The sequence below is a fragment of the Alexandromys fortis genome, unplaced genomic scaffold (assembly GCF_014885135.2).
Source record: "Alexandromys fortis isolate MF-2015 unplaced genomic scaffold, M_Fortis_MF-2015_v1.1 scaffold_41, whole genome shotgun sequence".
NCBI lineage: Eukaryota > Metazoa > Chordata > Mammalia > Rodentia > Cricetidae > Alexandromys > Alexandromys fortis.
Genome location: NW_026067923.1, coordinates 10,814,242 through 10,837,946, shown reverse-complemented (window position 1 = coordinate 10,837,946; position 23,705 = coordinate 10,814,242). Strand labels below are relative to the sequence as shown.

The window sequence follows — 23,705 nt, the reverse complement described above, 5'->3', positions numbered from 1 at the left end:
TGTTTTTAAAATAAAATATTTCCTTCAGCAAATTTTCAAGATTCTACAGGACAGAAGAACAAATGAGAACCCAAACACTATATTAACAGTAAGTTTTAAGCTTAAAAACTTAAGCGAAGTGACTTACTTTGGATCTGGTGGTCCGTCTGACAGTGGTTTCATTGACAGCTTGCACAATGACCTGAATACTAGAAAGGCATCCTTTTGTAAAATGTGGGAAAACTTAGCACCAGGTGAAGGTCCTGAAGAATTTCCAGATTCCTAAACAAGTTAATATACCATGAAAATGAAGACATATCCCAGTGTAAATCATTTTAGCCTTCTAGTGTATTATTCAATTGACTCTGATGTGGGATTCTCCCCAACTGGTACAAAAACAACCTGAAGTGGAATCTGTCACACTGATCTTTGATATGCTAGTCTCATACCCAACACTAAATCAATCCTTCAAAATATAGTCTTTAAAATATTCCGGTTTTGGACTGAGCTCCCAAGGTCCCAATGAGGAGCAGATGGAGGGAGAACATGAGCAAGGATGTCAGGACCACGAGGGGTGCACCCAACCACTGAGACAGTGGGGCTGATCTATTGGGAGCTCACCAAGGCCAGCTGGACTGTGACTGAAAAAGCATGGGATAAAACCGGACTCTCTGAACATGGCGAACAATGAGGGCTGATGAGAAGCCAAGGACAATGGCATGGGGTTTTGATCCTACTTCATTTTCTGGCTTTTTGGGAGCCTAGCCAGTTTGGATGTTCACCTTCCTAGACATGGACGGAGGGGGGAGGACCTTGGACTTTCCACAGGGCAGGGAACCCTGACTGCTCTTTGGACTGGAGAGGGAGGGGGAGAGGAGCGGGGGAAGGGGGAGAAGGGTGGGAGGAGGGGGAGGGAAATGGGAGGCTGGGAGGAGGGGGAGGGAAATGGGAGGCTGGGAGGAGGCGGAAACTTTTTTTTTTCTTTTTCTCAATAAAAAATTAAAAAAAAAATTCTGGTTTTGGCCTGGTGGTGGTGGTGCATGCCTTTAATTCCCAGCACTTGGGAGATAGAGACAGGTGGATCTCTGTGAATTTAAGGCCAGCCTGGTCTATAGAGCAAGTTCCAGGACAGCCAGGGCTACACAGAGAAATCCTATATCAAAAAACAAAGAAAAAAAATCCTTAAATCCCTTCTTTGACATCAGGCATACTCCTAAAATGTAACCAGTTCATATTTTTTAACTGACCCTGACAGAATAAGACAGTGGAGTAATCTTTAAAGTCATTTACTGGTGAAGATCAATCCAATCATGAAATCCTCTAGAATCCCTCTTCACACAGGACCCGAATCATGGGAAGCAGAAAGGCATGAGCAAGGCCTGCCACTCCCGTCCATGCTGACTGCACAGAGACTCAGATAAAATGTTTCACATTCCTAAGATTTCCCTTGTCCTATGATACTGTAAATTTTTTTCCCCATGAATGTGTGGAAAGAATGTTCCTCTTAAATGTGGAACTTCAATGTGGGTGAGGGATTGTGAACACAGATGAAACACAACTTACAGTTGGAATGTAGCTATTAATATATCTTAAGAGAACAAACTGCTCTAAGTTATAGCAATGAGAAAGAAATCCACTCAAAACCCAGCCTTTTATTTCCACAAATGGAAATCAGCCAAAAGCATCAACTGGGAAGATTTGCTCGAGATACTGGCAGTCCACCCATTTCTTTCTCTCCACTTCACCCCATATATACCTGAGTATCATTGGAAGAGACAGACAATCTGTCATCAGGTAACGATGGTGTATATGCAACAGAAATCGGTGTTCCCGGGATTCCATTTGCTTGAATGTTTTCACTGTCACTACCATCCTCTACAGTTCCAATGTTGCCATCTGTACGTACACTTATAGCAGTCCCTTCTCCCATATCTACAATGGTAAGAAAAGACACTCAAGCATCTTTGACTAAACCAGAGTGCACTTAAAAAACATAGAGTATCTAAAATGAAACAGTGGCCAGAAAGCAGAGTGAAATACATATGGGCACTGTTAAAAGGTGTATTTACTATGGTGCAACATGCACTTGGCATGCTTCCCAACATGGTCTGTAAGTTGTACTGTGAATAAGCACACTTATCTGACAGAAGGCTATTCCAGATGTACACAGAGGCCTACTTTTAAATTTACACTAGCTCCCTAAACTGGGCTCTGATGAACACTACACAGTGAGAAATTTTATTGAACTACAGCTATTATTCATTTCTTCTCAAACAAATACTTAATTATTTTTGATAAAGGTCAGAGGACTATAACTAAAGAGATCAAACACATACATATGTAGAGATAGATAGATAGATAGATAGATAGATAGATAGATAGATAGATAGAAAGAAAGATAGATTATGAAGAATGCTAAGATTAGGTCTTGGGCTTAAAAAGAAGGAAGAAAAGAACATCAGAAGCACATTTTGGGACAAGTGGGAAAACTCCTAACTGTATTAGATACTCTTTTAAAAGGTGGCAGTTTTCCTGTGTGTGGAAATAAAATTGAGGTGACATATAATAATGTCCTAACTTTAAAAATATATCTGGGCATTATATAGGGGTAAAATACCATAATGTACACAGCCAATTTTCTAATGGTCCCAACAAAGACCTATATATGCATGAGGTGTGTATAAAGACATAAAGCAAAGGTAGCAAAAGTATTCATTCATGAATCCAGACAAAGGTGCTTATAATCCTGTTCATTGACATTTCCTCTAGATTTGAGATTTTTCTATGTGAAATGTTGCAGAACAATGAAAGAACTTTTACTTCCTAGCCTATACCTATATTAGGTCCTGGCACGTTTTCTGGTAAAACATTAGACAGTGCATATCTTAGGGTTAATAAGTCAGTCTCTAGTCTAACTATGGAAGGCACTACAAAAGCAACATGGCTGTGTTTAATACTTTATATATAAAAACAAGTGGGGCTGGAGATGTTCCTCAATACTAGAACACTGGTTTAGAATGCTCCAGGACCTAATTCTTTTTTTTCTTTTTGGCGGGGGGTGGGGGGTGGGGGGGTTCGAGACAGGGTTTCTCTGCAGTGTTGGAGCCAGTCCTGAAACTAGCTCTTGTAGATCACACTGGCCTCAAACTCATAGAGATCCACCTGCCTCTGCCTCCTGAGTGCTGGGATTAAAGGCATGTGCCTATAATACACTATTTTAAAAGAATATATGGGCATAGAACACTTTTCTTTTTTTCTATAAAGTTTAAAATATTTATTCCTTTTAATTAATATTCCTAATACCACAGTGGCTTTGTTTTAGTCTCTACATTTTCCTATTGGATAACCTTAGGATTTTAACTACCATTTAAAATAGACTGTTACCTGCTGTGACTCAGATCTACCATTATTTTGTGTTCAGGGCCTAGTCTCCAGTTGCTGCTGCACCTTTGGAAGCCACTTTAATTTGTAGGGAGGTCACTAGTAGCATGTCCTTAAAGGCTGTCTTGTCATGCCCACCCTTTTGCTTTCTGTCCCTTATGAGATGAGCTGCTCTGACCCACCACATATTTTCCCATCATGATGTTCTGTCTCACCATGGAGCCCGACAACCCTGGACTGAGCAAAAATGATTCTTTCCTCCTCTTATATTAGTTCTTCCAGGTATCTGTTATTGGGACAAAAAGTCTAAGACAAAAAAAATGAGTAGTAAGAAATGACAGTTGCTGTTTTGCCATCAAAGCTGCAGGTGTGATTACTTAGCAGTGTTCTGCTTTCTCAAATGTTTCACATCTAAGGTCTAGAGCAATGCCTCCCAAACTTCCTAACGCTACAACCCTTTAATACCATTCCTCATGTTATGGTGACGCCCAACCATAAAATGACTTCGTTGCTACTTCATAACTGTAATTTTGCTACTGTTAAGAATTACAATCTAAATGTCTTTTCCGATGGTCTTAGGTGGCCCCTGTGAAAAGGTCATTTGTCCCCCCAAATGGGGTCATGACCCACAGTTTGAAAACTACTGGCCTAGAGTGTTCTAAGTAGACTTTAATGGCTAATTCTGGTGGGAGGTCAGAAAACCAGAATGCTGATAAATGAGTAGCCAGTGAAGAAGGAACTTGTGTGGTATCAAGAAAATATCAGGAATTGGCCTAGAAGTCAGTCATGCTACAATGTGGTGGGAAAAAAATCCAAAGCAAAAACAAACAAACTTGCCTACATTTTGTTTTTGTCCTGCAACTCAGTAAGATGTAGAATTTACAGGGACAGACTAACCTGGTGAAACAAACTTCAAGGCAGTTCAGCTGTCAAGCAAGCATAGTGATTATTAGCTGCCTGTAGTGAGATTGTAGTTAGAACTGAGAGGGAAAAAAAAAAAAAACTAAAAACAAAAAACCCAACATAAGGGTTTGAAAACTTATAGTCTGGCCAGAAAATGAGCATGGACAAAGCCAGAGGGCAACGGCTAGCCAGGACTTGATGTTTGTCCTGATGGGCTGCAGCTTTTCTTTGCTCCCAGTCCTCTCTTTGGAAAGGAAAGTTATATAGCTTGTTGTTTTAATTTTAAGGGACTCACGGTTATGAATTCGCTTTGGTGAAGACCTTTAAACAATGCTATAACTGTTACCACTTCGAAGACTCATGGAATTAGACTAAACATATTTTACATCATGAGATATCCATGGACCTTTGGGGGCAAGGAACAGAGTGTTATATGTGAATATGAAATGTCCCTCACCGGCTCATGTGCTGAGGCTTGGTTCTGAGCTTTTGGTACTGTTTCTGGAGGTGCATTAGTCAACCAGCGGGAACTGGCTGGAGGAAGCAGTCACTGGGAGATGCGTCGTCTCTCACTCCTACCTGCCAGGACATAAGCTGCTTTGCTCTACAACATGCTTCCAGCACAAATTTGTACCTCACAGCCCAGGATCAGCAGAACTGAGGGACTCTGGACTCAATCAAATCTCTCAAAGTGTGACCAAAAGAAACACGTTCTCCCTTTAAGTTGTTTCCACAAACACCCACCAGTGACATAAAGTTTACTAAGGACAATGTGCTCATTTCTACTGTGTGTCTTAACCATGCAGATACACTTGACTATGCAGATAGATGACCGGAAGGTCAAAATCCGTATGCCAGATAAAAGTGTTAGGGTTTTTCCACAAGTAATTCTATACTATCACTTAATTCTGCTAAGAATATATCACTAAACATCTAATGTATTGAGTTTTAAAACTGGGATGCTACTGATGAAGAAAAAAGTAGTAGGTCTATTGCTCATCTTAGAAAAGCATACTTTAAGTATAGCCCTTTGGCTAATTTTTGATATATTGATCCAGAGATGATCAAAGTGGGTCACTAAGTCCAAACAATTTGTACAAACAGTTCACACTATGGCAAACCAATTTTTCTTTTGGAAGCCTGGAATTTTAGTGCATGTTAGGCAAAAGGTACGATGTGACAGCACTTAAAATTCTGGTCCTGAAATCTCAAATACATATTAAACATTTGCTAATATCCCACAATTTGAAACTGGAGGAATTAAGAATATTCTGAATGGCATCATGAATAGATGAGGATACCTGGTTCCCTTTACTTCATATATCTCATCTATCTTTTCCTTTAATGGTACTACTCTAAAACTTTAGGGTATAATAAAACTTATCAATGAAGACAACTAACTCTCTGTTGAGTCTTTTGCGTCTTCTCAGTGAAGCAGTACACTGTGAAGTAGCCCTGGAACCTGCGACATACATGCTTTCTCTTCTCTAGCTACCTAACTAGGTTAAAATTCTGTCACCTTATTCACCACTCCTGCTTTCTCTCATTTCCACTCTCACTACAGTTAGACCAGACCCCTGGTCTCCTGTGATACAAGTCTGGTAATGTCTTCCTTTCTTCAGCCCTGGTTTCTTAAAGTATAGCTCTTCTTATCAAAATTCTTTGTTCTAAAATCACCAATGCTGATTCATTTTGTCCTTAGAGTAAAATCTAAAATCCTAACCCTGTAACTTATAACCCTGTTAAGCAGCTTCTGTGATTTTTCTCCTATTTTATGGCACCACATGTATTGTACCAAATCACCATGTGAATCCAGTCCTCTCTTCCAGTATATCAACTGCCGTTCTTCCATATCTACATGATGCATGTCATCCCCTGTATGTGTTACCTATTATATGAAGTCCTGCTAGCTCATTTTAAGCAGAAATCATTCATTTTTCGCTGAATTGTAACTGTTCATTGATAATGGAATGTAACCTTTTCTTTCTTATCCACAGACATTCCACAATCCCTGTCCTGAGTGTGGTGTATCTTGACTTAAAGTACGCTGCCCCTTACAGAGACATACAACTGTGCCCACAACATAGGACTGTGCTAGACAAAATGATGAATGGAAAAGATAGAAGGCAACCACATGAAGGCTGCTCCTGGAGCTTTGGTAAGGAGTGAAATACTGAGAGTGCTGGTAAGTCACTACAGCTAAATAAACAGCAATGTTCAAATCCATCCTGTACATCTAATATATTCCCTAGGTCTTCTGCTTACCCTGTGCATATCATCATGAACTGAAATTTCAATGGATTTACCAAAAATCTGACCTTCACTATAATAATACTATTTATAAGAAATACGAGTTCACGAAGCGCCTAACAAACTTGACCATATAGAGCATTTTATAGTGTAATATTTTGGTGAAGCACTGATCCTATGTCAATTCAAGTCTAGTATCCATATATTTTAAGAAACCGTGATTTTCATTCAAATGTGGCAGCAAATACCTATGATCTCAACATTTGGAAGCTGGGTGCACAGCTATTCTCCCAACATTTGAAAGGCTGAAGCAGAAGGATCACAAATTTAAAGTTAGCCTGGGCTTTAATACCAAAACACTATCTCAGTACAAAAGAAAACAAAACAAAGGGCATCATCACACCTGTGCAGTCGTGCACAGGAAAAGGGGTAGGTACTGGGTTTGATGCTCTCTGGGGGTGAGAGCATGCACTAGCAATCTTAGAAAGCATCCTGTAGGGATGGGGGCAGGGCACACTGCATTTGGCAGACATACACATACAAACAGTAACTTGAGAATTTCACTTCTTTGGATTCTCATTAAAGGTTTTCCATGCATGATCAGATGAAATCCCTTAAAAATAATAAACTAAATTCAAGTGAAGTACACTACCTCCAACAATGATGTTCACCATTTCTTCTACAATGCTCTGGACAATATCTTGTGGCTTTTCCTCACAGTCTCCATCATACAATATATCATTTTTAGATAATGCTTTGAAAGAGAAAAAAATCAAGACATTATTTTAACTTTCTAAGAAACATTTACCAAACATGTATAATGAAAAAAATTTTTGGACAAAAATTAAATGAATATGAAAAATTGAAACTATAATATTGTTAAATTTTCAGAATTCATAATCAAGACAATACTTAAGCATTTTTAAAATTCAAACCCATTTTAACAAGGTTCTATTGGGTAAGCTATTAAACTACTACTCAACTAATGAGAGTGCACAGATTATTCCTAAAAAGAACCAAATGTCAAAGAGTATTTTGATGTAAAAGTAATGTGTGCTTTTAATGTCTTGTGCATACTAACATGTACTTGGTAAAGACATGTCTGTACTGTCATATCAAGCATCAAAGTAACTGAAGCTTATTTTGATATAAATATCAGCATTGCATTTTACTACAAAAAATACCTAATGAGACAGAGATTGGGCCATTTGGCACAATACTAATGTTTTGCTCACTGTTTCTTCACAAAAGGATCTACATTTCCAATGTAAAACTGAATTTATGCTAAAAATTTTTTTTATTTTACAATTTAATAAAAATGAAAACAGGCTTCAGACAGTTAAAGAAATTGATGGAATCTGATAGCTTGTACAGATGACCACAGACCAAAACAGGATTGCACCTGGGGCTTTTGAAATGCTGAAAGTATCTCAAGGTGGTTCAATTGGCACTTTAGGATGCTCCAGGCACCTGGCAAAACCGCCCTATAACAAATGGCAGCCAACTTTATATTGCTGCCTACAGTGATGTCTACACTGGTCTCCATGCAGACTATTAGAAAGGATTATGATTTAACAATGCTGTTTTCCCAGAGCCTGTCCTCCCTGTTTTTAATCTATTTAATCTATTGCACAGTTTTTAACCTACTATTTGCCATGTTCTACAAAACAGTTAAGTGTCACAATAGGAAATCTGTTAAAAAAGTATGTTCAATCAGTATACTTAGATCATAAACCAGAAAAAAATAGCCTTTAGATTCCTTTGTGGGATTAAAAACATTAAGTGTCTTGGTAAGTATTTTTTTCTACCATTTATAAGCCTTCAATTCTGTGCTGCAGTTTGCTAAAAAAAATAGCTTGAAATTGAAAATTGTGGCACATGTCTTTAATTCCAGCATGTGGGAAGCAGAGGCAGGCAGATCTCTCTGAGTTTGAGGCCAGCCTGGTCTACAGAGTAAGTTCCAAGACAGTCAGGGCTACACAGAAAAACTCTGTCTCACAAACAACAGAAAAAGAAAAGTGTAATTTCAATGTAATAAATATACAAAATCACAAAACAGTAAATTAAATTTTTCACATAAACTGACAAAAAATGTGTGATTATTTACAATCACAAGAACTGCCTAGAGAAGTCAGCTATTATGTGCAACTTCACATGGCTAATGAAGTTGCCCTCTAGAACACGCACTCTTAAACTGAAGGTTTATTTATACCAGCTGTTAGAACAATGCCTTCATGGTCAAAATAATCCTACTACCCTACTGATAACCCAACCTTCTTGAAGACATACACCTACAGTGGTGCCTCTCACATGCCTGTGTTCCTGTCTCATAGTCCGTGTTATTTCTGTTGGGAATTTTTCCATTTTTTCTAGTCACTTTTAACTACTACAACTCAAATAAAGCATCATTACCTTCTCTATGATTCTCCTCAGCCTAACTTCCTAGCATGCCTCTTCTAGGAAACCTATTATACCTGTTCTCGCTCATCTGATCCGTTGGGTGGCTAAAAGCAGCAAACACACTAGAAGCAATAGTCTATCATCTTAACCCCAAATTCTAGTACTTTGAGTATAAAACACAGAATGCTAAACATGTTTGCTGAATGTATAAATAAATGAAGGAACAAATAAAAACCCCGCCTATGTCAGAGATCAGTCCTTTGAATCAACTTTAAACACGCAGTGAAAAGCAGGAGTGATTTTGGCAAAAGCAGTTTAGACAAAGCACTTGAGTTCACCAGTTGGTAGCTTACCTAGTAGTGAGAATGGCTGTTCTGCCTAAGGTAGCCTTTTCAAATACAGCAAAAGGAAGACTGGGGAGACCATGGATCAGTAAAGAGCTTGTCAGGAAAGCAAGAGGACCTGAGTTTGATACTCAGAACACATGAAAAAGGTAGGTCTCAGCACTACAGAGGCAGAGCAGGAAGATATCCATGCATTCAAGGCCAGTCTGGTCTATATAGGTCTATCTAGCACATTCCTGGCCAGCCAGGGCTGTTAAGAGTAAAACTGCCTCAAAACAAAACACCAGTTGGGTATCAAAGGCAAATGATACTCTCGCCTTAACCAGAGAAAACCCTCTTTGCAGGAACTCATGACTATACTAGGTGCTGAAACTAAATGGAGGTTAAGTGCTGCACCATAACCAAGACATTTCTACCCCTCCTATAAGGGCCAACTTTAGACAAGGGGATGGGACAAAGTAAGAGTAGAACACAGAAAGAAGAGCCTCAGAATGCTATCTTTCTCCTAGGCATGATACTGTCATTCCAACCGTGGACTCAAAGCAACTGAACTGGTCTACATACACCCAGCACAAGAATAGGCCTGTTAACAGTCAATCAGGTGGGGGAGGGGTGCAAGAGATGTCCTTCCCTGAGGCCTGACTGAACTAGTGATCACTGATAAATTCTGGAAACTGGGGAGTCACTGCCACATCAGCTGCATCCTCACTGGTGAGTCTACTAGACTCCAATGGAGAGTCATACACCCAGTCACACAGATGGCCCTGGTTAAACACACTGGTCACAAAACAAAACAAAAACATGTCTAAGGAAAAGGAACTTCTATAGAGAACAGAGGTTAGAGTAGTCAGAATTACATGTATACATGTAAACTGGGCATGGTGGTGTATACTTAGAATACCAGTTCTGGTGAGGTGAAGACAGGTAGATCCTTGGGGTCGCTGGTCAGCCAGCCTAGCCTAACTGGGAGTCCCCAAGCTAGTCAGAGTCCCTATTTCAAAAATAAAATATATAAAATGGGTAGTACCCAAGGAACGTTTCTTTAGGTTGGTTGCCTTTTGCCTCTATCAAAGGAGGTACACATACACATTTGTTTATGTCACTACTGAGTTCCAGAAAACATAGTTTTAAAACAAAGTCAAGAGTTGAGTTCTTCCCTCAAAGCCAAGATTTTAGATAAAATCTAACTAAGCCCTATCTATCTACAACACAAAGCAGCACAATGTCTATCATTTTTCAAATCAAGTTAAGGGGGAAAAAAAAGGAAACAACTCAAACTCTCTGGCAGGTTGAAAGAATAAAGAGAAAATAATTTCATGTGCTTATTTCTATATAAAAATTTATCTAAAAAATTAGTTTTTTATGACAATTTAACTTCACTCACATAGAAACTTTCTTGGAAAATGTATCACAGGACTAGGGAGTTAGCTCAGTGGGTAGAGTACCTGCTATACAAGCATAAAGACCTGAGTTCAAATCATTAGAATGCCCAGAATGTCACTTGTCTGTAATTTCAGTTCTCCTACAGTAAGATGAACTCCTGGAAGGTCCCGGGCCAGCTAGTCTGCCTTAAGAAATGTGGAAAGGCAAAGACTGACATCCAAAATTGTTTTCTGACCTCTGCACATACACTGTGGCTCACCTGCACTCACTCTTACACACAAATCATGCACATACACAGATTAAAAAAAAGAAAAATATGGAAAGAGAACATAAACCTTAATATACAAAAAGATATAAAAATATTTTAAATGAACTTTTTGTATTTACTTAGTTAATCAAAATTGTTTTTAGATTTAATTTTGCTACTTTTTTGAAATAGGTTCTTGCTGTGTACACAAGGCCAGCCTCAAAGTCATGATCTTCCTGCCTCAGCCTCTTAAATCCTGAGATTACAGGCATGATTTTTTACTTTTATTTTTTTTAATATTTATTTATTTATTATGTATACAATATTCTTTCTGTGTGTATGCCTGAAGGCCAGAAGAGGGCACCAGACCTCATTACAGATAGTTGTGAGCCACCATGTGGTTGCTGGGAATTGAACTCAGTACCTTTGGAAGAGCAGGCAATGCTCTTAACTGCTGAGCCATCTCTCCAGCCCCTTTACTTTTATTTTTGAGACAGGGTTTCTCTGTAACTTTTGGTTCCTGTCCTGGAACTAGCTCTTGTAGACCAGGCTGGCCTCGAACTCACAGAGATCCGCCTGCCTCTGCCTCCCGAGTGCTGGGATTAAAGGCTTGCGCCACCACTGCCGGGCCAGGCATGATACTTCCTAAACCAATAATGGCATGAAATTTTCAACCATATTCTAAAAGCCCTAAGTAGATCTTTTGCTATAAAACTAATGTAAAAAAAGAAAACGAGAGTACCTATGCACTTCTGTAACGGATGTTTATGATTCTCTTTAGAAAGAAGTCTACAAAGCATATGCTCATGAGATGCAATCAATCATTAAGAGAGACTTTGCAGGTTAGAGAATTAGCTCTACCACTGACAGAGAAGCTCACAATCGTCACAAGGTTTGTGTTAATCCTTAAGTCATTCCTTCCATATTCACCAGAAACTCATCCCACCTCTGCCCTTCACATGCGAGCACCCACAGCCCCATCTCAAGATTACTTTCAGCTGCAGTTGCCTGATCAGCTTCTGTCTGCTCATTTTCTGCACTGGAAATATCAGATCCATTTTCAGGCTCTGTATCATCTTGAAGACTTTTATCCATATCGTGTGTATGGGGATCAAGATCCCCTTCATGTTCCTGGGATAGTTGATCAACAGTCTGAGGAGGCAAATATCTAAGATGAGGTGATTCAGGCTCGTGATGGCTTACTGGAGACTGTAACAGATGATGATGCTGCCGGTGCCTTTCTTTTTCCATTTGTTTGGCTTCCTGTAACTGGAAAGAACAAGATGATTTCAGTGTTAGTAAAATAAGTAGCTTGAAATTCACCTAACTATAAACGTTTTATATAATGTATCCTTTTTTTCTGGGCTTGAGAATTATAGTCCAAAGTAAAATATAGTAAAAGAAACCATGCTACTCCTTAGAAGTCTGGAAATTGGTGCATAAGAACAGAGAGGAAGTCTTCACTGACACAGTCCTTTGATTTGGTGTTCATTTTTTACTATTTTATTTACATGTGAGTATCCACATGACTGAATGCCACATGTGTGCTGGTGCTCATGAAGGCCAGAAGAGAGGGAGTTGGATTCTGAGCCACCTCATTTGAATGCTGGGAACCTAATTGGAGTCCTGTGGAATAGAAGCAAGTGCTCTTAGCTACTGAGTCTTCTCTTCAGACTTTGTATTTGATGTCTGATACTGAGAAATATACTATCTATATGAAAATAATTTTAATGCCGCCAAATAGTAACTGGATTGCTGCCAATAATATATTTACCTAAAACCAAATAAATAACCCACAAACAAAAACAAAGTACAACAATACTTTTGCACATTTTTGCTCTCTCTCTGTCTCTCTCCCTCTCTCTCTTGCTCCCTTCTCTCCTTCCCACCCTCCCTTTTGTTTTTGAACCTGGAAATAAAGTATAGAAAGATACACAAGAAACTTCTACAAGGGGTGGAGATTAGGGAATGATCAAATGGAGAAAAACGGGTAGGAACTTTTCAGTACATACCCTTTTGTAACATGTTCTGACATCATCATATCAAACACCTTTTAAACACTGTATTAAAACTATATTTAGTAAGTAAAACTGTCATGAGAGCTTACATCATTTTGCCCAGTCATCTAGAAATCATAAAAATAATTGTGTCAATCAGTGAATTTTATTTTAGAAGATCTGTCGTTTTTGTGTATGTAATACCACCTAATAAACTGGCTCACTTAACAAGATGCTAATAAAAACATCAACTAGAATCCCAGGATTTTATTTTTTAGAACTTTATTGCTCCTAACACATCTCTTTTGGCATTCAGGAGCTGAAATGAAGGATTATCAAAGAATTAATTTCCACAAAGATAAATATTTCACAGTATCAATATCATTTCATAATCTTCAGCAATATTTCAAATTACATAGAATTATATAAATTTATATAAGTAAAATTGAATTAACTGATTCTAAAGTCTAAAAAGCTAAAAGAACCTTATAATTAATAGTACAAAATTCTTATTTTACAAATAAAAGCACTACTAGATGACAATTAGAATGAAAACAATTCTGAGACCAACACTACAGCATATGTAGTTTGCTAATACCAGAAAATCTGAGAGCATCACCTTTCAACCCGGTGCCACCAACTCAAGAAAAAAATAATCAGCGCTGCTCTCAATTTAATGAGAAGAGCTTCCTTTTGCAGTGGGCAGTGGTTAATGTAGAGAGTCATAACTCACCGGGGCACTGAGAGTCAGAGTCTATTGAATGCTCAGCCCTAAATGGAACAGCTATGCAAACCTCTCCCACCTAGGGCTCAGGGAAGTGGGAATGGAAAGAGTTTACAAGTCAGAGGATGGAGAAGAGAGCTGTGCCATACATCTTTTAGAGACAATGAGGACAGTGCTCTCATGAACTCACAGCAGCTGCAGCTACCTGCAAAATATGAACAAGAACAAACCAGCCAGCATTCTAGCATGGATGAAGGAGAAGCTCATGAGCTCTGCACCCGCAGAGGAACTACTGGCAACTAATGGCTGCTAGGAAAGAAAGAATACATTTTCTTAGGAGATGCCACCACTGGTAGGTTGCCCATGCTACAGTGGATGTGGATCTTAACCGAGTTAACTAGTATGTTCATTGTCTCTGAGTTCCTTTTTCCCGCTCTCTGAGCAAATACAGCTAGAAAATATGCTCCTATTCTAGTTTCTCCTCCACCCATCTCTACACCTGTATGTGACCATCATAGAGTACATGTTAGTCTTCTCCTTGGTTTACTTATAACATCTTTCGTGTGGCTGCTGGGATTATAGATGTGTGCCACCAGTGCCTGGCCTGTATGGCTGAGTAATGGGGCTGTTTTGCATTCTGATCTTCAGGCAAGCTTTATTTATTAAATTACAAATGAAATATTACTATGCATTACTCTTAGTTGAGGAGCCACTGGCAGTTGGTGGCTACTGGGAGTGCAAAAGTCTTGTTTCTTTAGGAATGTGGACTGGTCATTTGCCATGCCCCAGGGTACACTGTGATTGGTTTAATAGAGGCTGACTGGCCTATAGCTAGGCAGGATAAAGTCAGGCAGGAGAACCAGACTAAGAGGATGCTGGGAAGAAGGATGGAGTCTGAGGAGACGCCAGGAGACACAGACTGAACAGGATGGGAATTACGAACATGAGGTAAACAAGCCTTGGGGCAGCACACAGATGAACAGAAATGGATAATTAAGTTAAAAGAGTTAGCTAAAAACAAGCATAAGCTATCAGCCGCACTCTTATAATCAATAAGTCTCTGAGTGGTTATTTGGGAACAGCTGCTGTGACATGGAGAAACTCTGCCTACAAAAGGATAAGTTTTTTTTATTTTTTTTTATTTTTTTATTTTTTTTGTGGCTGGAGAGACAGCCATGGGTGCTGGGAACTGAAACTTATTTGTTTGTGAGCCTAGCCTTTAACAGCTGGGCCATCTCTCCAGCCCCCAAAGAGTATTTTTTTTCTTATTTATTTATTTATTTATTTATTTATTTATTTATTTATTTAAGACTTCTGTCTCTTCCCCACTGCCGCCTCCCCTTTCTCTCCCCTTCCCCCAATCAAGTCCCCCTCCCTCGTCAGCCCAAAGAGCAATCAGGGTCTATTTTTTTTAAAGAGCGTAAAACATCTTAAGATTTAGGAAAGTATTGAGGTATTTAAAACAGAATGGGATCTTGTCAAATGAGCTAAAGGATATCAAACTGAAATAACATGGGCAAAACATGATAATATCAGGTTACTATACGTAAGATAGAATAAAAACCCAGGTGTAGTTTTTATTTGAATACCTGAATAAATAGGGAAATTGCAAAAGAGGACTCTAGTTAATAAACAGAAAAGGAAGGAAACAAAATAAACAACACCAAAGAAACAACAGAGTAAGAATTATTCCCAACAAAATCTACTATTGAAAGATACTAAAATGGGGTATAAGGGAAAAATAAGATATTTGCATAGTCTTAAAATACCTTCCAAAAAGAAAGATTAATAACCTCCACTGGAGGAACACAAGAGATATATTCCTTCTTATAAGAATGTTTTACTGGTATGTATGTAGGTGTTTTGTCTGTGTATCATATCCCTGTACAACACATGCAAGGAGGTCAAAAAGAGTGTGGAGGGAGATAGTGGTTCATGTTGTGAACCAACACATGTGGGTGCTGGGAGTCAAACCCTGTCCTTTGCAAAAGCAGCCAGTGCTCTCAACAGATAAACCATCATCTCTCTAGCTCCTGGCAGATACATTCTTAACCAAGTGGTCAAGGTTAATATCATGAGCCAAAAAAGGAATCGACATTAGCGTCTTGGCATGATGTATGTAAAATGAAACATTTCTAGCCAAAAAAAAAAAAAAAAAAAAAAGTACAGCCTTATTCTAACAAGGAAAGAAGCACTGAGGCGTTTTAACAGAATGGAGAAGACGAATGTGGGAGTGATTTCTTTCTAATCTGTTGTTTTTATTGGTTAATTAATAAAGAAACTGCCTTGGCCCATTTGATAGGACGGAAAATTAGGTAGGCGAAGTAGACAGAACAGAATGCTGGGAGAAAGAAGCTGAGTCAGGAGTCGCCATGATTCCCCGACTCCGACAGACGTAGGTTAAAATCTTTCCTGGTAAGCCACCTTGTGGGCTACACAGATTATTAGAAATGGGTTAGATCAATATGTAAGAGCTAGCCAATAAGAGACTGGAACTAATGAGCCAGACAGTGTTTAAAAGAATACAGTTTCTGTGTAATTATTTTGGGTAAAGCTAGCTGGGTGGGCGGCCGGGCACCGGGGACGCAGCCTGCCGCTCTTATTACAACAGAAGACAAAGTCCTAACTGAATGTAATGTGCGAATCCTAGGTCAGAAACCAGAATCTGTTGACAAGACTAATGAAATCCAAGTAAGGCTCTATCCTAGAGTTAACTCCCTGGTATGGGTGTGTTCAGGAGTCACACTGGGAGGTGGCACAGGGCACAGTGCTTGCTATGAAGGTATGAGCACTAAGTTAAATGCCTGGTGCAGTGGCATGTGTCTGTAATTCTAGTGCTGGGAGGGAAAGACAAATCCTGAACCTGACCCTATCAAAAAAAAAAAAAAAAGAAAGAAAAAGGCAGCAATTGATGGAGGAAGACTCATGATGCCACATGTTGGGGAGCATACCAGCATATACTACATACATACACAAAATTTATAAACCAAACAAAAAGCAGAAAGTCAAGGGTGGAAAAGAAATATCTCTCAATTATTTTTTCAGTCTTTAATTATGAAGACCTATGCAGTAAGATGAAGAACAAAATACATTAAAAAAACAAAACAAGTTAAGTCTATAGTTCTTAATCTCTTTTCAACAAACCTGAAATAGTTTTAAGGACAAGTAATTCATAGCTCTTTAACGTATGGAAGAAATAAAATGTACTTCATCAATATAAAAATGCACTATTGTTTTTGGGCTTAATGAGTCATTGTATACTTGAACATATCAAATGAGGTAGTTTTATATATACTTTATTAAGCTTAAGTTTGGTAAAAATATCAATATTCAAACACTTGCATGTGATACTCAATCTTATACATTCTATATGTAAATTAAAAGTACATCTTGTCTAAAATCATTACAGTATATTGGTAAAGTGAAGACTAAAACATACAAGGAACTGGGAGGCCTTACTGTCCACAAAAGACAAGGCATGGAAACCTCGTTTCACTGCAACTACTCCAAATGCCTGTGGTGTCCTCGCTCCCCAATACTCACCGCTTGGTTTTCCATGCGTGCAAAGATAACATTTAGCATCTGAGTAAGAGTGGCTTTGGCTGTTGTCTGATTGATGAGATTTTTGCTGGCTAGATAGATATTGTAGCATGTTCTCACAGCTTGCAAGACAGTTCCTTCGTGAATTTCTATGTGTTGTGATGTTACTGCAGTAAGTAAAGCCTTTAAGAGGAAAGAAACACAAGCAATACTGAATCCAGAGTTTATGCACAAAGATATGAATTTTCATTTCAGAAAGTAGCTTCCCTACTAAAACTCCTATAAACTCCAGAACATTCTTTAGCTAAATTTTATTAGAAATAGTATTCTTTGTTTACTAAAATGCAGAATATTTAATTTAATCACAACTGAGCATAGATATATTTCACACAATATCATATCAATATATTAACATATTACCACTACCATAGTTATAACATTAACAAGAACATGACTAGTTTTTCTCAACTCCAACCATCCAGGTTCATTATAGCACAAACTTGAATTTTTTTCAATAGGTGGATGAGCACAAGAAGGTACTGAAAGCCAAAAGAAAACCAGTATACTTAGTGATACATGGGCTGAAAAAGAAGATAATGTGGGATCTAACAATACAGAAAAAAAATGAATACGGTCACAGTTTTATGAATCATCTTAAAACTTAAAAGATGGAACATGTATAAAAAGCAGAATAGGCACAGAAAAAATCATGAAGACCCCAGGGATCATCCTGACTAGGGTGGCAAAAGAAGAGATATGGAATGTAGTTTTCCTCTAATAAACTCTTAGCATAAAACAGCAAATCTCATGACGGTTCTAAATATTATCCCAATGGTCTCTATCATAGCCAGAATGCAAAGAAAATAACCTTTCCTAATATTTCCAAAGCAAAAAGCTTCTGGTTTAAAAAGTATACATAATAAATAACATACCCATTTTATGTCTTTAATTACCTTTATTATCTGCAACTGAACTCCTTCATCTGTTTGAGGACCCTGGAAGCAGCCACATATTGTTTCAATAATTCTATCAATTAATTTTTTGCCTGGTGTCGTACTATCTGGAGCATTGCCAGTCAGGTGCCCATAAGCAATAAGTTTCTGAAACAGTCATAACAAAATAGCTTGTCAAGCTAACTAATAAACACATTGACTATGAATTAAAATACATTTGAATGAAAAAATACATTTGAATGAATATATATTAATTTTTAAACAAAAACTTCAAGGTATAATCAAAGCCAAAGACTATGCCTTTTTTTTTTCCTTTATAGTCTACTATCTAAAATTGGATAACTATTTGTAGCTGGAATAATCACAAACACAGTCTGATAATAACAAAACTATTAGGCAATACTTTTTTTTAAAAGCCAAGCCTTAAGAACATGTCTGTGATATGTTAGAACTGCTTGCTACTTTCTATGTAAACAAGGTTTTACTGATAGTTTTTTTTTTTTTTTCAAATGACATCAAATCTCTTTCTAACTTATATCATCAATCTTCATGAAATCTAGTTTCCAAATACTGGCTACAAAAATCTCAGAATTATACACTTACTATTAACATTTTAGCTGAGAAGGAAGGCATTGGGCATTAATAATGCTATTAATAAGTGAAAGCAAGGTCAGAAATAAGATGAATTTATCTTTAAACTACCTTGAGAACAAATCATTTTTTCTTAGCTACTAAGTTGTTAGCAGAATGTACAACCTTCAAACAATGACAATCCCTGAAAACAAATACAAACACTCAACATCTAGAAGTCTGTCTCACAGAATATCTAAGATACTGTGAGAATAAAAAGGGGAAACACTCATGAATATTTCTGATACTAATGAATGCCACAGGTGGGGAAAATAGTAAGGCGGACAGTGTCAACACGAAAATGGTGCATTCTATAAGGTAACGGGGCTTTAGTAAAGACTCAAGTACAGTGGCGCATTCTATAAGATAACGGGGCTTTAGGAAAGACTCAAGTACAGTGGCGCATTCTATAAGATAGCGGGGCTTTAGTAAAGACTCAAGTACAGTGGCGCACGCCTGTGGGCCTGACTACTTTAGGAGGCAGAGACAGATGACTTCTTGAAACTAGGAGTTCAAGATCACACAGGAACATACAAGTGCCCATCTCAAGAACTATACATGCAACAGCATTATATCACTGATGGAAAGAGAGCAAATCAACACTTTTATTAACAACCTTAGATTTTGTTTGCTAAGGGTTTCTTGTTGATACTAACCAGAAACATCTTTTTGAAACTACTATCAAAATAAATTAAAAAGAAAAAAGGAAGAAACTACTGTCTATCTGGGATATAAATGACATTTTGTTTCTTACCTCAAAAAGAGTATTCGAGGCTTTTACGGACATACTTAAATAGCCAACTATGAGTAGTATTAAAAATACAATGAAAATAGACAGTTTTAGGTATTTTATACAGACCTGCAAACAGTCTAGAGATGTACTAACAATGCGGGGGCACTTGGACTGGCACGCCAACTCAAAAGGTAAGAAGTACTTGTCTGCTTCAATAAAATTTGTTTTTGATTTCACTGGTGGAAGGGTACTTGATCCGGCTTTTGCTTCTCCATGAGGAGGACTAAATAAAAAAGGACAGTTTAGTTAGAATATCACATTTACTTAATGATGACAAATTCATTAAGAAGAAAATCAGTTATAGAAGGAACCATAGGAACCACTCCTAGAGGTCAGCAGCCTGCCACAGAAAGAAGGGCATCCACCACAGCTGCCAAACACAACATGAAATTTCTATTTCCAAAGAGCCCACAGTCCACTAAATAGTCATTTCAAAGAACCTAACACAATATCATGGAATTTTAAGCAGCTTTAAGACTTTCCACATGCTTTCATACTAAAGTACACTTCTGAATAACTTCCACTCTGTTCTAAGGAAGCTAATATGGTCAAAGAAACCTAGTAATTTTTCTAAATATACATTAAATTCTTCAAGAAAAGAAGTTAGCTCATGATATTTCAGAAATGTCTAATTTATATGAAGTTGTTTCTTAAGAACTACTTCGATTTTATTACAAAGATTACATAAAAAAGATCTATAATTATAAAAATACAGATGATTATATTACTATTTTGGCTAAGACTCACAAGTATACAAATTAATTTCATAAAAGAAATCATACAAACCTTTGTTTTTCAGTTTCAACTTTTATTTCCTCTGGTGAGGGCAAAAAGAAAGAAAAGCAAACATTAGCACAAGCAACAGAAAGTTCACTAGGTAATTTGATTAGTCTTCAGAAGTTCATTTGGGACATTAAAAACAAAACAGTAAAAATATAAGCTAAAAAAAAATCAGGTTCCAAAATTTTGTTTCACTTAAATGTACAAATAAAAAGCCACAAAGAATTTGTGTCAACAACCACAGAATTTGAATTATCAAACTATTCTCCATCCCCCCAACAACTACATTAACCAGAAGTATGAGGAACAAAATATTGTAACTACAATGTATTAGGTACATGTGCACTCCTCCCTCTACCTTTCTGTCTCTCTCTTTCCCTCTGGGTGTGTGTGCATGCATGCGTGTGTGTGAGTGTGTGTGTGTGTGTGTGTCTATGAGAGAGAGAGAGAGAGAGAAAGAGAGAGAACACGCGTGCACATGTGCGCCCCTCAAGAAAATTATGAACAGAATTATAACTTCTTGAAAATGCTTATATGTGTTGAAAGTACTAATTTTTCTAGTTAGGATTACTATTTTTAAAAACCCTATAGAACATGCATGCCCAATTTTTTAAATTAATATTTTAACTTAGCCTGCAAAGTAATGTAAAGTTATTTTCATACTACTTTCTTTTCTTCCTCCCTCATTACCCTTCCTTCCCCTGTCACCCCCCCCCACTGGTTCTTTCTCTCCCACAGAAAAGCTTCCCTTCTATTTTCATGCTACATGTATTCCATTGTTTCTCCCCTCTACTTTAAGATCCTTTCCTTCACTGCCACTGTCACAGTGATCCTTCTAATTTCATCTCTCTCTCTCTCTCTCTCTCTCACACACACACACACACAGTGCTCCTTCTAGTTTCATGACCTACACATACAAACTCCTACACATGCCTGAAGGTAACTCCTCATCCATACTTCTAAAACTCTAAATTAAGCAATTAAACTAATTGCTTCAGCAAGCTAGACTTTGGTGGAATCATTTCTTTGGTCCATCATGGGGATAAAAAGATATTTAAGTCTCTTTACAGGAAGAGTAATACAATACTTTTAAATTTAATGATTTACTTAATACTTTGTATTGCCAAGCACTATAGTAAGTATAAAGTAACGTCCTTAAATTACTTTACTATAGCATTGATTCATAAAATATATACAATTTACTCACTGGCTATTATGTACCAGACATTCAGGATTTCAGTCTAGTTCTCTGAGGACCAAAGTCTTTCCATTTTACCAGAGGAAGGAGTAAAGGAGGGACGTTGCAAAAATATTACTTGAACTATTTAAAGACACAAGTTAATAAAGGCTTACAATGCCTAGGAAAAATAAGACAGGCATAGGAAGACAAATACCAAGCAATCATTTGCACATGGAACCCTAAAAAGGCAAACACACAGCAATGAACAGTGGCACCAGAGTGTAGAGGAGGCAGGACTTGATAAGGAGGGGGGGTTAAATTTTTCAGTTAAATAGGATACACTTTGTGCTTCCTTCTTTCCTTTTCTCACCCCTTTCTATTTCAGTTTTTCCATCTAACATCAGGACACAGACTGATGCTTTGAAGGCTGTTTTTAATTTATTAAGATCTTAACTGTATAAAAACATCAATCTGTGATCGATTTAATTGGTTAGAGAAACAAGCTATGAAAACTATGTAATTTGGAGGTAGAAAAAAATCCCATCTTTTTGCGTATCAGCATCAGTCTCAAATCCAGGGTTGCTGCTAATTAGCCCTCCAAACAAAATAAAACGTGGATGATTTTAAGCAACAGTTCTCAAAATTATTTTGCAAAAAACCACAGGAAGAAATGTTTCACTTTGGATCTTAGAACATACCTCATATAAAAAATTAATTTTTCCTTTTATTAAAGGGAATATATTCTCAAGTTGTATTCTTTTAAGCTATAATACTAGCTATTAACTACAAAACTGACTTCATAACTAATAAAGCTTTGTAAGTACAAACACAAAATGTGGTGCTGTATACAAAATCATGTGTTTTAAAGCTAAGAAAATAAGAATAAGATATCCAAGGAAATACATGCCAAAATACATTATAATTAAATTTCAGAGAAGCAAAGAGAGGGAAAACCAGTGAAAGCAGGCACAAAGAAATGACACACTGTGTGCAAGCGAAGATTTGGATGGTAGCAAAATTCACACCATAAAGGCTAACATTTGGTCACATTTTCAGATTTATACATTGTTTTCAGTGGAAAAATAAATCCTAAAATTAAGACCTTCTATGCTGGAAAAAAATGGCTTAGTGGTTAAGAGCACTGACTGCTCTTCCAGAGGACCTGTTCAATTCCCAGCACCCATATGACACCCTACAATGTCTGTAACTCCAGCTCCAGGGATCCAATATCCTCCCACAGACATACATACATGGAAGCAAAACACCAACGCACATAAGAAAGTAAAAATAATCATTTTTTAAAAGTTCATTTTTAAAAGACCTTGTAAAATTAAGGGTGAATGAAGAAAAATCACCACTAGGGTTACCTTAAAAGGAATTTAAATGTTCTTCAAACAATAGACATGGTAAAAAAATTTTTGAAACATAAAAAAAATTTAAGATATAAATACAAAAGATAGAAAGATAAAATAACAATAATGATGTCTGAAAAAGTCAGAAGAATATGCCTATACCATATGTAAGTCTATAAATATGTGTATATATGTATGGTGTATATACATACATAAAATAAAATTTTCCCATATGAGCTGTCAATGCCCCCCTCAAGAGGCAAAGACTAACAAAAATCCCAACATTAGGCATGAGAAATCCTTTTTTGAGTTGTTAGGGATGACCAAAAGGATCCTAAACTATTACAGGCTAATTGCTGTTGCCATTCTCCTCCAGGGGTGGAAGATTTAAGCTGCAATTGTTGAGGACACCTTATACTTTGGACACAGGACCCAGAGGACCTGAGTTGGATCTGACCTGAAAGTCTCCTTCCTGAAAAGCACGAAAGCTTCCAAAGGGAAACAACCAATAGTCCTCCCCAGCTATGATGTCCACAAACCCCAACAATGGTCACCATAGCATGATTAACTCTAGGGTGCAGTAGTGTCTCACATATCTTGGCAGCAACCAACAGCTCTCCAATTGGACTTAAAAACCTACTAGACAAGAGGAAAATCGTTTTTGTGGTACTGGAAACAAAACCAACTACCCAGGGCCAGGGAGGTCATGGATCTTGCAGAACTGGGAAACAACCATTTTACTAAATCAGCATATTCCCTAACTACATCCTAAATATTTGTCCTTATGCCTACAGGTAAGTGTAGTCCTCACGTCTCATCAAAGAAAACTTCACTTTGCAACACATGTAGACCATTACAGAAAACCCCAA

General features: G+C 37.5%; 1 protein-coding gene across 2 annotated transcripts in view; it reads right to left on the bottom strand.

Moving 5' to 3' along the window:
• The window catches only part of Arfgef1 (ADP ribosylation factor guanine nucleotide exchange factor 1), a 109,252-nt gene that overhangs the window by 70,162 nt on the left and 15,385 nt on the right, over positions 1-23,705 (bottom strand). For both annotated transcript variants that reach the window (XM_050142024.1, XM_050142023.1), the window contains exons 2-9: positions 20,311-20,341; positions 19,591-19,747; positions 18,102-18,248; positions 17,152-17,331; positions 11,880-12,156; positions 7,166-7,267; positions 1,736-1,911; positions 128-261 (exon numbers count right to left, since the gene is read on the bottom strand). In XM_050142024.1, the coding sequence (XP_049997981.1) occupies positions 128-261; positions 1,736-1,911; positions 7,166-7,267; positions 11,880-12,156; positions 17,152-17,331; positions 18,102-18,248; positions 19,591-19,747; positions 20,311-20,341 (1,204 nt within the window). The remainder of the gene's footprint in view (positions 1-127; positions 262-1,735; positions 1,912-7,165; positions 7,268-11,879; positions 12,157-17,151; positions 17,332-18,101; positions 18,249-19,590; positions 19,748-20,310; positions 20,342-23,705) is intronic.